This window comes from Cyanistes caeruleus, chromosome 22 (assembly GCF_971803275.1).
Source record: "Cyanistes caeruleus chromosome 22, bCyaCae1.hap1.1, whole genome shotgun sequence".
NCBI classification, from domain to species: domain Eukaryota; kingdom Metazoa; phylum Chordata; class Aves; order Passeriformes; family Paridae; genus Cyanistes; species Cyanistes caeruleus.
In genome coordinates this window covers 3,742,780-3,756,530 of record NC_141722.1, presented here as the reverse complement: position 1 = coordinate 3,756,530, position 13,751 = coordinate 3,742,780, and the positions used below count along the sequence as shown (strand labels likewise).

The 13,751-nt window shown below is 60.6% G+C and overlaps 3 protein-coding genes across 5 annotated transcripts; 1 reads left to right on the top strand and 2 right to left on the bottom strand.

Annotated features, from left to right (window-relative positions):
• Positions 1 to 178: 178 nt before the first annotated feature.
• RPL22 (ribosomal protein L22) lies at positions 179 to 7,944 on the bottom strand. 2 transcript variants are annotated; one of them, XM_086860936.1, is made up of 5 exons: positions 7,739 to 7,944; positions 7,571 to 7,665; positions 2,080 to 2,187; positions 1,321 to 1,445; positions 179 to 395 (listed from the first exon to the last, which is right to left on the bottom strand). In XM_086860936.1, the coding sequence occupies exons 1-5, from the start codon at positions 7,755 to 7,757 to the stop codon at positions 251 to 253; spliced, it is 492 nt and encodes a 163-aa protein (XP_086717062.1). In that variant the 5' UTR covers positions 7,758 to 7,944; the 3' UTR covers positions 179 to 250. The 2 variants fall into 2 exon arrangements, with proteins under 2 accessions (XP_086717062.1, XP_086717064.1); XM_086860938.1 differs by lacking the exons at positions 7,571 to 7,665; positions 7,739 to 7,944 and adding an exon at positions 2,591 to 2,708.
• Positions 2,781 to 8,795, top strand: RNF207 (ring finger protein 207). Of its 2 annotated transcripts, XM_086860935.1 has the most exons (19): positions 2,781 to 3,037; positions 3,298 to 3,779; positions 4,255 to 4,445; positions 4,578 to 4,710; positions 4,783 to 4,927; positions 5,011 to 5,092; positions 5,163 to 5,238; positions 5,322 to 5,447; positions 5,557 to 5,603; positions 5,735 to 5,807; positions 5,881 to 5,949; positions 6,056 to 6,124; positions 6,220 to 6,341; positions 7,384 to 7,573; positions 7,663 to 7,848; positions 7,931 to 7,982; positions 8,071 to 8,188; positions 8,257 to 8,337; positions 8,423 to 8,795. In XM_086860935.1, exons 3-19 carry the CDS (start codon positions 4,255 to 4,257, stop codon positions 8,583 to 8,585), a joined length of 1,923 nt encoding a protein of 640 aa, XP_086717061.1. In that variant the 5' UTR covers positions 2,781 to 3,037; positions 3,298 to 3,779; the 3' UTR covers positions 8,586 to 8,795. The 2 variants fall into 2 exon arrangements, with proteins under 2 accessions (XP_086717061.1, XP_086717060.1); XM_086860934.1 differs by lacking the exons at positions 2,781 to 3,037; positions 4,255 to 4,445 and having other exon boundaries at positions 3,502 to 3,779.
• Positions 8,796 to 10,691: 1,896 nt separating this feature from the next.
• Positions 10,692 to 13,638, bottom strand: ICMT (isoprenylcysteine carboxyl methyltransferase). The gene is made up of 5 exons (XM_023940204.2): positions 13,371 to 13,638; positions 13,142 to 13,230; positions 12,892 to 13,061; positions 12,015 to 12,232; positions 10,692 to 11,271 (listed from the first exon to the last, which is right to left on the bottom strand). Exons 1-5 carry the CDS (start codon positions 13,593 to 13,595, stop codon positions 11,089 to 11,091), a joined length of 885 nt encoding a protein of 294 aa, XP_023795972.2. The 5' UTR covers positions 13,596 to 13,638; the 3' UTR covers positions 10,692 to 11,088.
• Positions 13,639 to 13,751: the final 113 nt, after the last annotated feature.

The following is a 13,751-nucleotide window of genomic DNA, read 5'->3' as shown; positions in this document are numbered from 1 at the left end:
AGCCGGGCGCGGCCGCTCCGCGCCAAGATGGCGAGAGCCGGCCCCGCCCCCTGCGGAGGACACGCCCCTGGCCACGCCCCCTATGAGCCTGGCCACGCCCCCCGAGCGCCGCTCCCCGAAAACACCCAAATCCCCCCAAATCCCCCCAGCAGAACCGCAGCCGCCACCGAGCACGGGCTATGAACAACTCTGCTGCTGTTTATTCCAGAAAAGCGAAACTGTACAAAATGGCCGTCAGCGGCGGTGGGGCTCAATCCTCTTCCTCCTCCTCCTCCTCATCCTGGTTGATCTGGAAGTAGCGCAGCTCATAGCTCTCCTTGCTGTTGGCCACCACGCGCAGCCAGTCCCGCAGGTTGTTCTTCTTCAGGTACTTCTTTGTCAGGTACTTGAGGTACCTGTGGGAGAGGCATGGCTGACAGTGGTGCCCCTCTGCCTCTGCCAGTCCCCCAGTTTTGGCTAAAAAATCCTTATTCCCACAGGCTCCCACCTCCAGTAGCATTAACACATTCCACTGGCCACTTCCTAGCAAAGTTCCTGCCAGGAAACACTGTAACTAGGGGAATAACACCATAATGGCCTGACACGAATCCTGGGAAATCATTCTTGCCCCAACAAGGTTGCAAGCCCAGTGCCCTGTACCCACCCCAGAGGGAATCTCCACCGGGATGGTGAATACCCAGGGCTGGGATGTGCCAGGCGTGGCACCGACGTGGAGCAAAAGCGTTGGGAGAAAGGCGGGTGCTCACGGGGCAGGGCACGCCCACTGCCCGCACAGCTCTGCTTTTCTCACCACTCTGCATGCCCAGCCAGCTCCTGAGCCACCTCTGCCGCGGCACAACCCTGGTCTGCCAATGGCAGCACAAGGACAGGCAGCCAGAAGTGGGCAGAGGGCCAGTGCACCACAGGATGAAGGGGAACAATCTGGGACACCTAGGCACAACCACATTCTGCTGATGCCAGCCCAAGAAAGACCAAAACCCCACAAGATGAGGGAAACAACCTGGGAGACCTTGGCTGCAGATACCCCTAAATTCTCCATTCAGCATCTTTTGGCTGCAGGTCCCCTCACTGCCCAGCCCAGCAGCCTTCCCAGCTGGAATATCAAACACATTCCTCTCTCATATATCCTTTGGGAAGAGCAGCCACTCAGCAAGTGCCAGGTAGCACAAATTCCAGCACAACTCCTGCACTGAGACCTCTTCCCTGCCAGCTCCTCCTGCCCACAGGCTCTCAGTGTACACTGGTCATCCCCTGCCAAGGACCACCTGCGGCCACACTGACCAAGGGGACCCAGTGGGACTCGGGCCTACCCCACCTCACCTCTTGGAGAACGGCACCTCTGATGTGACCGTAATCTTGCTCTTGCTCCTCTCGATGGTCACCACGCCCCCGCCCAGGTTTCCCGCTTTGCCGTTCACCTTGATCCGTTCCTGCAGGAACTGCTCCTGCAGGAGGAACACAACTGTGAGCCGGGGCCACAACTCCCACCAGACACAGCCCCCACAGGCTGGCTTGTGCCTGGTGCTCTGGAGCTGGGGAACAGACACCACTGCCCCCGTAGCACAGGAGAGCAGGGGAGAACCCCTTCCTCAGGCCAGGCTAATCCACACCATCAAAGCCACACCTGGGTGAGATGCTCAAGCCTGAACATATCGGATTGGCATGTTGGGGATGTTCCTGCCCTCCAAGGGGACAGCCAGGACAGTGAGGTCAGGGTCTGAGCTCCCCTCAGTCCCAGCCTCGCCCAGATGAATGCTGGAGTGTGGTTTGGACAAGCGCAGGTTCATGACCCCAGACTTCAGCATCCCTGGCCTTGCTACATCCCTGCCACGACACAAACTCACCCAGCAGAGATGGACAGGAAAACTGTACAGGAGCAGGGACAACGTTTGAGCTTAACTACGAAGTGTCCCAAACCCAGCCTCATGCCCAGCCCCAGCACTCCTTGCTCCTCTGCCCATGGGACAGCCTCAAGGGAGCAAGGCGGATAGCCGGGGATGATCGGAGCCGAGCATCACCGTGGGAAGGCCCCCGAGGGCGGTGGAGCCATCACGGCTCCAGGGGAGGCCCCGCACTCACGAAGTTGGCGGCGTCCATGATGCCATCCTCGACGGGGTGCGTGCAGTCCAGCGTGAACTTCAGAACCTGCTTTTTCTTCTTGCCACCTTTCGCCGCAGGCTTCTTCTGCTGTAGGGGGAAAGAGAGTAAGAGAGAGTGAGAAAGAGAGGGGGAGCGCCGTGAGGGACCGACCCCGGGCAGCGGGGAGGGGCCGAGGCCGAGCTCCGGGCTGCCGAGACGGGAAGGGCCCAGGCATGGATCGAGATCGGGGACAGCGCGGTGGGAATGGGACTCGCCCGCCGCCCGCCTCCACGATCCGGATGGGCGGCGGGCGTCGCGTGGGGCCCCGGGAAGGCGCGGGCCGGGCCCGGCCCCACGCGGAGAAGAGATGGCGGGGGCAGGCGGCGGGGCTGAGACAGGCGGCGGGTCTACGGGGGGTGCCGGGGGTCGGGGCGGCTCGGGGGGCTGTCTCGGTGGCGACGGGGGGAGGCTCAGGGAGGTGGCGGCCAGTGCCGGTCCCGCGCTCACTCACCGCGGGCGCCATGGCCGCTCCGCGCGAGGGAGAAAGGGAGCGCGCGCCGCGCGCCTGCGCACAACCACGCTCGGGCCGTCCCAGCCGAGCGCCGACGGCGTCGATCGCTTCCGGTCGCACCCGTGCAGGGCGGCTGCGAGCTGACAGTGATGCCTGGGGGGCGGGGCGAGCGCGGGGGCCGGACGGGGGCGGGGCTGGACGGGGGCGTGGTCTGTGGGGCACGCGCGGCCGGTCTGGCCGGGAGCGGGGGGGGGTGGCACGTGCGGTGCGCGTGCCCTGCACCCCGCACCGGGCACGGAGTGACCCCCGCACCGTGGGAACCTCACCGGGCACGGAGTGACCCCCGCAGCCCGGAAACCTCACCGGGCACGGAGTGACCCCCGCAGCCCGAGAACCTCACCGGGCACGGAGTGACCCCCGCAGCCCGAGAACCTCACCGGGCACAGAGTGACCCCCGCAGCCCGGGAACCTCACCGGGCACGGAGTGACCCCCGCACCGTGGGACCCTCACCGGGCACGGAGTGACCCCCGCAGCCCGGGAACCTCACCGGGCACGGAGTGACCCCCGCAGCCCGGGAACCTCACCGGGCACGGAGTGACCCCCGCAGCCCGGGAACCTCACCGGGCACGGAGTGACCCCCGCAGCCCGGGAGCCTCACCGGGCACGGAGTGACCCCGCACTCTGTGGCTCCTCACTTTGTACGGAGTGACCCCGCACTCTGTGGCTCCTCACTTTGTACGGAGTTGCCCTTCACTGTGGGAGCCTCACTGCGCATGGAGTGATCCCCCCATCCCGGGGAGCCTCACTGCGCACGGGGTGACCCAGCACCGCGGGGAGCCTCGGTGTGTACTGGGTGATCCCGCACCCCGGGGCTCTCACTGTGCCCAGAGGGACCCCCGCACCTCCTGCGGGCAATCACCAGGCCATGCAGATGCCCATGTCCCCGCAGCCTGAAGGCTACGCAGTTCCGTGTTCCCACACGCCGAGGGCTGTCCCCGCCGCAGGGCCCCGAGCAGCGCACGGGGCTATTTTTGGGCCGTGGCGTGGCAGCCGATCGGCAGTGCCAGGGGGCCCCACGTCACAGGGTCGGCCGGGCCTTGTCGCCTCGGCATCGGTCTCATTCCTGCCGGCACACGGTGAGCAGCAGCACAACTCGGCTCGGATCCCCCGACTTACAGACAGGGAGAGGTAAAGCCTTCACCTGGCCAGGACACACCTGTGCCCAGACGGGGACTTCGGGCATGTGGGGCACCTGGCTGCCTTCACTGCCAGGCTGCCACCGTAGGGCACATCCCTGGGCAGGGGACACCCCATTATAGGGAATGCTTCCTCTGGGGGAACACCCTGTCCTGGACGAACCCCCACCCCTGTCCTGGGGAATGCTCGGCTGCAGGATGCTTCTTTGCAGGGGAGAGCTCATCTCAGGGAATGCTCCTGCTTTGGGGGACACACACCAGGGAGACACTGCAGCCCCCAGCCTGTGATACCAGGGGAAGGGGCACGTTGGGGGCAGCCTCGTGCCGTGCAGCTCATAACCTAAAAATAGTCAGCAGCTCATGGGCCCTGGGGCAGGATTCGTCCTTTCTGTGGCAACCACAGCGCTCTCAAAAACTGGTGCCACACCGGGGTCCCTGGGCACAGGGCTTGGCTTTCAACCCCACAGATGGCAGGTGGCATTTTCTCCCCACTGGGGAGCTGCTCGGAGCTGGAGAAGGCCAACTGCCACCCGCTCGTGTGCCTGCTCTGCCACGAGCCCTACCAGCATCCCTGCCTGCTCGACTGCTACCACAACTTCTGCGCCAGCTGCCTGCGAGGCCGCGCCAGCGATGGCCGCCTGCGCTGCCCACTCTGCGGGTAAGGGACAGCCCTTACAACCCCCCCAAGCACGGGGCTGGCAGCTCAGCACAGCACTGCTCTCTGCATCCCCAAAGCTGCCCCGCTGGCCCGGATGGGTGTCCCTATCCTTGTCCCCATCTCCCCCCACAGGCACCTCTCAGTAGTGAGGGGAGGCACGGGGCTGCCCCCCGTGGACCGGCTCCTGCAGTTCCTGGTGGACAGCTCAGCCGACAGTGAGGAGGATGTGCAGTGTGCCAACTGTGACCGCTGCTGCACCAAGGCGGTGAGGGCAGCGGGGTGGGTAGGGGACCCCTGCCAGGGCCATGCCTGCCACCAACTATGTCCCCTCACACAGGAGCTGGACACCATGTACTTCTGCAACACCTGTGGGCAGCCCCTCTGTGCCCTGTGCCGTGAGGAGACCCACCGTGCCAGGATGTTCACCCGCCACGAGATCGTCTCCCTCTCCAAGCGCACCAAAGACATCCACAAGAAGTGCCGTGAGTGCCATGCCAGGCTGTCCTGTGCCATGCTGTGCTGCACTGCGCCATGCCAGGCTACACCATGTTCCTGTCCCCTGCAGCACTGCACGAGGAGCCCTACATCATGTTCTCCACTGAGAAGAAGTCCATGCTCTGCATCAACTGCTTCAGGGACATGCAGGGGTGAGTAGTCCCAGCCCCACACTTGCCATGTGCCCCATGCTGTGCTTTCCCCTGATGTCTGTGCCTGCAGGGAGAGCCGGGCACACTGCATCGACATTGAGACGGCGTACATGCAGGGCTGCCAGCGGCTGGACCAGGCAGTGATGGTGGGCAGGGCTGGGGGGTGTGGGGGTGGTGAGGGGGTGCAGCGCTGTCCCCTGCACTGCAGCTGCCCCGCCACCCCGGGCAGGCTGTGAAGGAACTGCAGACCTCCACGCGTGAGGCCATCGTCCTGCTCAAGGCCATGATCGAGGAGGTTCGCAACAGTGCCAGCGAGGAGGAGGCGGCCATCAACTCCCTCTTCAGCCGCATGCAGGTCTGAGGCAGCCACCTGTCCATCGAGCCCTGTGCCCGTGGGACAGAGCCAGGGTAGTGGGAAGGGACTGGGGTGGCTGTAGGACACAGGGCGGCTGTGCCATTTGCAGGAGCAGCTCTCCGAGAGGAAAAAAACGCTTCTGAAAGCTGTGCAGAGGTGAGGGACCATGGGCTGAGCCCTGTCCGAGGGATGTCCCCCCATCCCAAAGTGGTTTGGGATGCCTGGGGCTGGATGGCTCTCTGGGGTCTTGCAAAGGCTGTACCATGCCCTGCTCTGCTCTGCTGCAGCCAACACGAGGAAAAGGAGAAGGCATTCAAGGAGCAGCTAGCGCACCTTGCCTCCCTGCTGCCCACTCTGCAGGTAGGGTCTCCCACCAGGCAGGGACATCCTGACACCAAAGCCAGGCAGTGACAGACCCCCTCCACACACACAGGTCCACCTGGTGACCTGCTCGGCCTTCCTGAGCTCTGCCAACAAAGCCGAGTTCCTGGACCTGGGCTATGTGAGTGTTGCCAGCACTGCAGGGTGGTCAGAGCATCCCGCAGCAGTGCTGAGCTCAGGGGCAAGGTGCTGGGCACCCCTCACCATGCTTCATCGCTGCCTTTCAGCAACTGATGGAGAGGCTGCAGAGAATTGTCAAGCTGCCACACCGCCTGCGGCCAGCCCAGACCAGCAAGGTAGAGCCCTGCCCTGCCCAAGGCAGAGCCTGTGGGCAGTGCCAGATGCCAGCTCTGCCCCAGCCCCAGTCACACTCTCCTCTCTTGCCCTCCAGATCAACAGCGAGTACCGGGCAGAGTTCGCCCGCTGTCTGGAGCCCCTCCTGATGCTCAGCCCCCGCCGCTCCATGGTGGGCAGCGCTGGTGGCATTGGTCCTGGCATCACTGGCACAAACATGTGAGGTGCTAGGATTGCACCCAAGGCACATGTGCTACTGTGTCCCCTGCCACGTGCCACACTGCACAGTCCCCTCAGCATCTCACCATGCTAAGCTTGCCCCTGATGCTGCCCTTGAGCCTGTCACCTCAGCAGTGGTACCAGGACAGCACAGGCACAGCTGCACTGATGAACAACAGGCTTCAAGTGACACTTCTGGGAAGTGCGGCGGGTGGCAGAGGGGCGGGCAGCATCAGGGCTGGCAGCTGGGGGCCTGGTTGAACCTCACTCTGTTCCCCAGCCCGGCCCCTGCCACGCTCCCCAGAGGGTTCTGGCCCCTCTCCCTGGGTGCTCCACCTGGGCCAGCTCCTGCTCACCCACATGCCCCCGGTGCTGCAGCCTCTTTGCCTGCCACTATTTTTATCAGAATTTCAGGGAAGTGCTCGGCCATTCTTCACTGGGGATATATTTAGGCCTGTTGATGTCACAGCAGCACCGGCACTGCCAGGCCCTCCCAGCCAGAGAGGACAAACGGGCACTGCCGCCCCATGGGGACTGCTCCTCAACCCCAGCCAGGCTTGGCACTGCAGGGTGGCTGAGCTCCTGGGGGCTGCTGGCCCCAGCACGGGCGGGGGGAGCACGGCGCTGCACGGTAGGACCAATGGTGGTGGTGGTTAGCACAGGGAGACCATGGGATGGGGGGAAACAGAGGGGCAGTAGTGCCTGCCAAGGGGCCAGGAGATACCAGCGGTGAGGGAGCGACCTATCCCGCCCTTTAGAAACTGGAGGGTGCCGAGCTCAGCTCCTGGCTTCACACTGCCACAGCTGGTTCCAAAACTGCAGGAATGGGGAGAGCAGCCCACAGAAATCTGATTTTTGGGACAACATAAGGCACCTCTGACTGAACCCCTGTGCCTGGGTGAGGGAAGGGACATGTGGGATTGGTGCATCCCCAGGTTCACTGGAGACAAGGGGTGGTGGGGCTGCACTGGCAACATGGTCCCTGGCACATCACCCCCACTGCTGCTCACCTGCAGCATGTCACTGTCACCTCTCCATGCAGGCTCCCCGGTGGCCAATGCTCCAAGACCCTCATGGTGCCCAGCTGCCCCCCCCCCAGTGACAAAATGTCCACCGGCCCCATGGTGAAGAAGCCAACAATGCATCGGTACATCAGCACCAAGGTGCTCCTGGCTGAGGGGCGCGAGACCCCCTTCGCCGAGCACTGCCGCAACTACGAGAACACCTACCGGGTAGGGAGCATGGGTCGAGGCAGGGTGGGATGGGACAGGACGGGCCAGGCTGGTGCTGCTCATGTGGCTGTGCCCCCCGGTTCCTGCAGATGCTGCAGACGGAGATACAGGGCCTGAAGGACCAGGTGCAGGAGCTGCACCGTGACCTCACCAAGCACCACTCACTCATCAAGTCAGAGATCATGAGCGAGATCCTGCAGAAGTCGCTGCAGATGGACGTGCAGATCGCAGCTCACTACTCCGCCGTGGAGATGATGCGCAGCGTCTTTGAGGAGGTACAGCCGGCACATCCTGGCAAAGCAGGGCCCCTCTGTGCTGTACCGCTGCAGACTGCCCAGCTCCCTCTCTTCCTTCCAGGTCTGGGAGGAGACCTACCAGCGGGTAGCAAATGAGCAGGAGATCTATGAAGGTACTGGTGACCCCACGCTCCCTCCCGGTGCCCCTTGTGCCCACCCCCTGGGGGTGGCCGTGTCCCAGCCCACTCCTCTCGCCCTCAGCCCAGCTCCATGACTTGCTGCAGCTGCGGCAGGAGAACAGCTGCCTGAGCAACATCACCAAGCAGATCGCGCCCTACGTCCGCTCCATTGCCAAAGTGAAGGAGCGGCTGGAGCCCAGGTGAGGGGTGCAGGGGCTTTTAGGGCCAGGGGGGACATAGCTCATGGCTCACACCCCTCCCACCACAGGCTGCAGGAACCCCAGGAGCCCAAAGAGGAACAGGCCCAGATGCTGCTCAAGATCTGTGACGACAATGAAGTGGTGCCAAGGTAGGTGACAGCAAGCACCTGAGTGCCAAGTTCCTCCCATGCCTTCTCAGACAGTGACCCTGTCACAGTGCCTTCCCTTCCCCAGGGATGCCTCATCTGGCAGCAACAAGGTGGCTTCAGCCAGCCCTGAGGAGGGCTTCATGCCTAGGGACAACCCTGGAAACCTCTCCCCAAAAAACAAAGACTGCTGCAGGGGACAGCAGAAGAGTGGAGCAGAGAGTGCTACTCTGAAAGAGCCAGCACCGTAGAGCCCAGTGCTGGGCACGTGGCAGAGCCGCTGGGCAGAGCCATGCCCTGGTCACTGACCAGCTCCTCTTGCCCAGTGCCACAAGCCAGGGCAGGAAACAGGCAGCCATGTCTGCAGCACATACAAAGGCCTCAGGTGGACTTGCTTCTGAAAAATTCTCTTTGTGCTCTCCCTTGCGTGTGTCAGAGTGAAATAAAAGGGTGCAGTTGTCCATGTCTGCGTGGTTCTGCAGCACTGACAAAAGGGATCTGCTGGCTCAGGGTGTCCAGCTGCCCCTAAAACCACAAGATCAGCAAATTATGGTGAAAAATAACTCCCAGGGCAGGGTCAAGGGTACACAGCCAGGTGATGGAGCATCCTGTGAAGTGCCAGGCAGCCACCCACCAATATGGGCTAGGTGCCAGGAAGAGCTGCTCTAGAGGTTCCCTGCTCATGTGGGAACTAAGAACTCACCAATCACTGTGGCACTGAGGGCAGGGTTTCACAGATTACTCCAGCTTTTCCCTAAAACTTCACATGCCTTCCCCACACTCGGTAAGCTGCTGTCTCCTTGCAGAGCTTCTGGTCACAGGACTTAGGAAAAGGTTAAGAGAAGCTGTTGGTCTCAAAAGTGTAAAGAGGCACTGAAGGTTTTGCTCAAGGTGAAGTTCATCCCTTTCTTTTGGTGCCAACACATCCTGCTTGGACAGAGCCTGCACAGCTGGAACTGGCACTTGTGAAATTAGGATCAAGGTGCATTTACTATGAAGAACAATCTGGGAATGAGGTTTTGTTTCTGTTGTCAAACAGCACATCAAACCCAAGTGACAATTGCTTGTTTCAAAGTTTCTTTGATCAAGGGCACAGCAGGAACATTACTGCCTACAAAAAAATTAGTTACAGTTTACCAGCTCGAGGCGCCAGTGGCTGCAACCAGAGCTTCCTGAACAAGAACAGCCCAAGTGGGAGCCTCCAAGTGCCCAGTACAGATCAGCACTCTCCAGCCGGTGAGTTTTCACCTTTGCTCTTTTCTCCCAAGCCAAAACTCTGCTCAGCAAAGGACACATTACCAGCAAGGGTATCAGGCAGATGCTCTGTGATCAAGCAAACCCAGTGGAGGATGGACTCTGCATCAATTCAGCAAGGAGAAATGGAGGGTCGGGGTTAGGGTCAGCCTCATCCTTGTGGCTCCACAGCCTCACAAGTCAATGAGTCACAATCGTGCCTCAACACAGTGCTGGTGTGTTCTGAGAACCCACCTGGAATTATAAAAACTCCGGTTTCCAGCACCTCAAAGTGCCACCAGCACCTCAAGAGACCTTCAAATAACCAGACAGAAGATGGCAAAGTTTTCTCTGTATTTTTTTTTTTTTTTTATAAAATAGAAAACCTAAACCCAAACCCAAGCCATTCTCACCAAGTGCCCCTTCCTGAGCCATACCGCAGCACCTTCCCCATGGAACACCACAAGCTCCAAGCATGAACTGACAAGCAACTCATTTCCATTCCAGCAAGGAAGAATAATGTAGAACTCAAGAAAACAGTGAACCTCTTTGGTATTTAACAACAAAGTTATACTACACAGCTCAGTGGGAACCATTTCCAAATGGTTACTATAAAAGAGCGTTTGCTAGCCCAACTCTTCTCCTAGTTGGAGATTTCCCTAGAAGCATCTCCTACTCACCCTGACATCACAGCTTTTGCCCAAAAGAGCAGGGGAGGATCTCAGGGACTAAAGCCCTTAGCAAGCCTGGCAGCTGTGGTTCTTTCACAACCCAGAATCCTGGGACCTCTGCAAGACGGAGGCAGCCTGGCAGGATAGGAAGCAGCGTGATTTGGAAGCAGGAAGAAGGAACAGAGGTGGCAGCGGAAGGCAGCAGCTGGACCAGTGACACTGCATCCACAGCAGCATCCGAGGGAGGAGAAGCAGGCCCTGAAGTGCTCAGATCCAGTGGCATGAGGGGAGCAGCAGAACCCTCCCAAGGCCTAGAGAGAACTGGGTGGTGCCGTGCTGCTGGCACTCTGGTGCTTCAAGGGCAGGCAGAGCCAGAGGTTGCTCCCACTGGCTGCCTCAGTGCCAGCTCAAGGAGTTTGGCCCGAAGAGATTAAAGCCATGTCACCAGGCTCATGAGGTCAGAAAGCTTTAAAATTGAATTATGCAACAGGAACAATCTGCTGCCCAGCACCTTCTCCATCCAGGGCCAGTGCTGTTTCCTGGTAGAATCAGTTCCAGAGCCGTTCCAAGACAATTCAGCTGCTGCAGGCAGAACTCATTCTCTTTAGGGTCGCTACAGGCTAAGTTATCTGGAAGATCCCTGAATGTGCAACGAAGGACTGATCTCAAGGAGGACAAACAAGCTTCTGATCTATGAGTGACCCAGCAGCTGCCCAACGCCGCAGCCCTCCACCAGCTCCTCCTGGGTGGCCGGGAAATACCAACAGGCACCTCCAGAGGCCAGTGCCACACAGGCTCTGGGCACAGCAGGAGCTGGGCGTGTGCTCAGCCAGTCTGGTTTTCGCCCATGTTACAGTTCCAGTTTGACTCCTTTAATAAAAGGGAGACCCGAAGGCACCTTCCTTTTGTACTCCAGGTACTCTTCTCCAAAGAAGTGAATGAGTGTGATCTCCTCCTCCTCGATCCGCTCCCTGAAGAAGCGCCAGGACGCCAGTGCGTAGCCCACCACACAGATGGGATTGCAGAGCAACACCTGGAACAGATGCTGCTGGTGAGCATCCCCTCGAGAACCCAAGACTGCCCCAGCCCCACAGCTCATCCCCCTCCAGAAACATTGGCACAGAAAAAGAAAAGACCCCAACACTCCTTGTGAAACTTCATAAGCACGAGTTTCTCCCCAGAATGAAGAAAGCAGCGCACAGGAAGCACTGGCGTCACTGCCCCAACTCTCAAAAAGCTCTATGTACTATCCACGGACTCTCTCCAGAGAAATACAATCCAATGCCAGTGCCCAGCCAGCCAAAAGAACACACAGCTACAGAAGCACTGAGCTATGGCTCAGCTGCAGCTAGTCAGAGCTGACCCTCTAGTCAGGGAGTGTCCTTGCCCTCAAGTACAGAACTGGTGTTTGGCAGGAGCCAGGTTGAGTCTGACCACTCGTGGAAGGCATCTTGACCACAGGGATACAGAAAACCCTGAACACCAGCTTTAGACCAGCAGCAAATCCCACCCTAAGCCTCCAAGGGGGTTGTGGGTCAAAACCCCAGCTCCATCATGTCTCCTTACTGTACAGAGAAAATTAAAGGAACAGGATCTTCCCAAAGATCACATGGGCCAGTGTGCTCAGGGATTCCTGATTTCCTGTGTGCCAGTGGGAGGCAGCAGAATCCATGCCCAGCATCAGGAGGTGTCTGCACCCCATCACAGCATATGCAGCACTGAGAGCAAAGACTGGGGCTGTGACACGAAAGAATCTGAGCACACTGGATACAGTACCTGTGTTCCAATACTCCAGTAAAACCATCCCACGTAGGACGGGTGCCGGAACCACCCATACACCCCACTTGTCACCAAAGTGTGGGTGTCAGATTTCTCGTTCTGAACGATGTGGTTGAAGTTGGAGCCGGCTGTAAGCATGGCTGCTTTCCTCAGGCAGTCCCCGAAGATCACCATCAGCAGCCCCACGGTGCTCAGCCAGGTGATCTGCTTCAGCTCTGCATGGACAGGGAGGGGCACAACGGGTTTGTGCAGGTCTTGAGGGGTTCAGGGGGCTGCTCAGTGAGTGGGCTTTGCCCCCCATCTCAAAGCAAGATGTGTGACAGCAGCCGTCATGTGCTGCCCTCCCACACCAAACACATAAAACCAGCAACCCCTGCTTGGTGTTAGCATAGATTAGTCCGTGGGGCCCAGCTGTAGAGGCTCAGCAAAGATAACACAAAGCACAGCCAAGGACATACTCAGACTGCTACAAAACAATAAAAGGGAACAGCTTCCCTCTCCCAGGAATAAACAGGTGAGCACAGCCAGTTTGCCCCAACTGGGCAACCAGCAACATATTTTGATGACTTGATTTTATTCCTGTCAAAAGGTGGCACCTAGATGTACCTGACACATAATTCTTGTACCTCCAAGGCAGGAAAGGGCTGAAAATCCCCTGGCCTGGCATGTCAGAGTGAGGAGGGGCTCCCCGCTGCCCTCCCAAGATCCAACCCGAGAGGCTTTGAGCACTTAGGGATTATGACCATGACAAAGCTGATGCAGGGCTGTCACGGGGCAGCAAGCTGAGGGTCACCTGCACTTTGCCATCAGACAGATGGACCCCAGGCAAGCCACGTGCAGCTGGACAGAATCAGGGAGGGATAGGGTGGCCGACCTGGGAAGAAGAGCTTCTCCAGCGTGAACTCCACCCAGGAGGACAGGGCAGCCAGGTTGTACTCGAAGCTGTGGTTGAGTAGGAAGGAGTCCAGCGAGAGGCTGCGCGGGTTGTTGATGGCTGTCACCAGATACTCCGAGTAGTGAAAGAGGGAGAGGGAACACATGTACCTACGGCGGGAGGGATGGAAGGGCAGGTTTAGTAGGGCCGGGGGCACCGCGCCCTCCCGGATTCCCGGCCCGGCCCTTACCATCCGAAGTGGCGCCAGGCGGAGCGGCCGGCGCTCAGCAGCAGCCCGCAGCCGAAGGCGAAGCCCAAGAAACAGGCCCGGACGGCGATCTGCAAGCACAGGGAGGGGAGAACGCGCTGCCGCCGCCGCTCCCCGGGCCCGGGGTATCCCTACCGGCGCACCTCGGGACCGGTACGGATCCCTCCACAGCCGCACTTCACCCCGCCGCCCGCCGGGGCCACCCCCGTACCTTGTAGAGCGGCCGCGGATAAACGAGCAGCAGCACCGCGTTCACGCCCGCCACGTGCAGGGCGAGAGCTAGGCGGCCGCGCAGGCCGGGAGCGGCCAGCAGGGAGGGGGACGAGCCGAGTAGCAGTGGCAGGGCCGCCACCGAGGCGCCGAGCAGGAAGGAGCAAAGGCTGGCGCGGCCCTCCCGGCCCAACCGCCCCCTCCGCGCCACCGCCGCCGCCATCATGGCGGCCCCGCCCCACCCGCGTCGCCCGGGAAACGGCCTCGCCGCTCTCGCGAGAGCCCCGCCCCGCGCAGCCGCGACAGCAGCGGAGCGCCGGCGATCTCGCGAGAGTCGCGCGGCGGCCGCCGGCGGTGCTGTGGGGCGGGGCCGGTTCGGGTT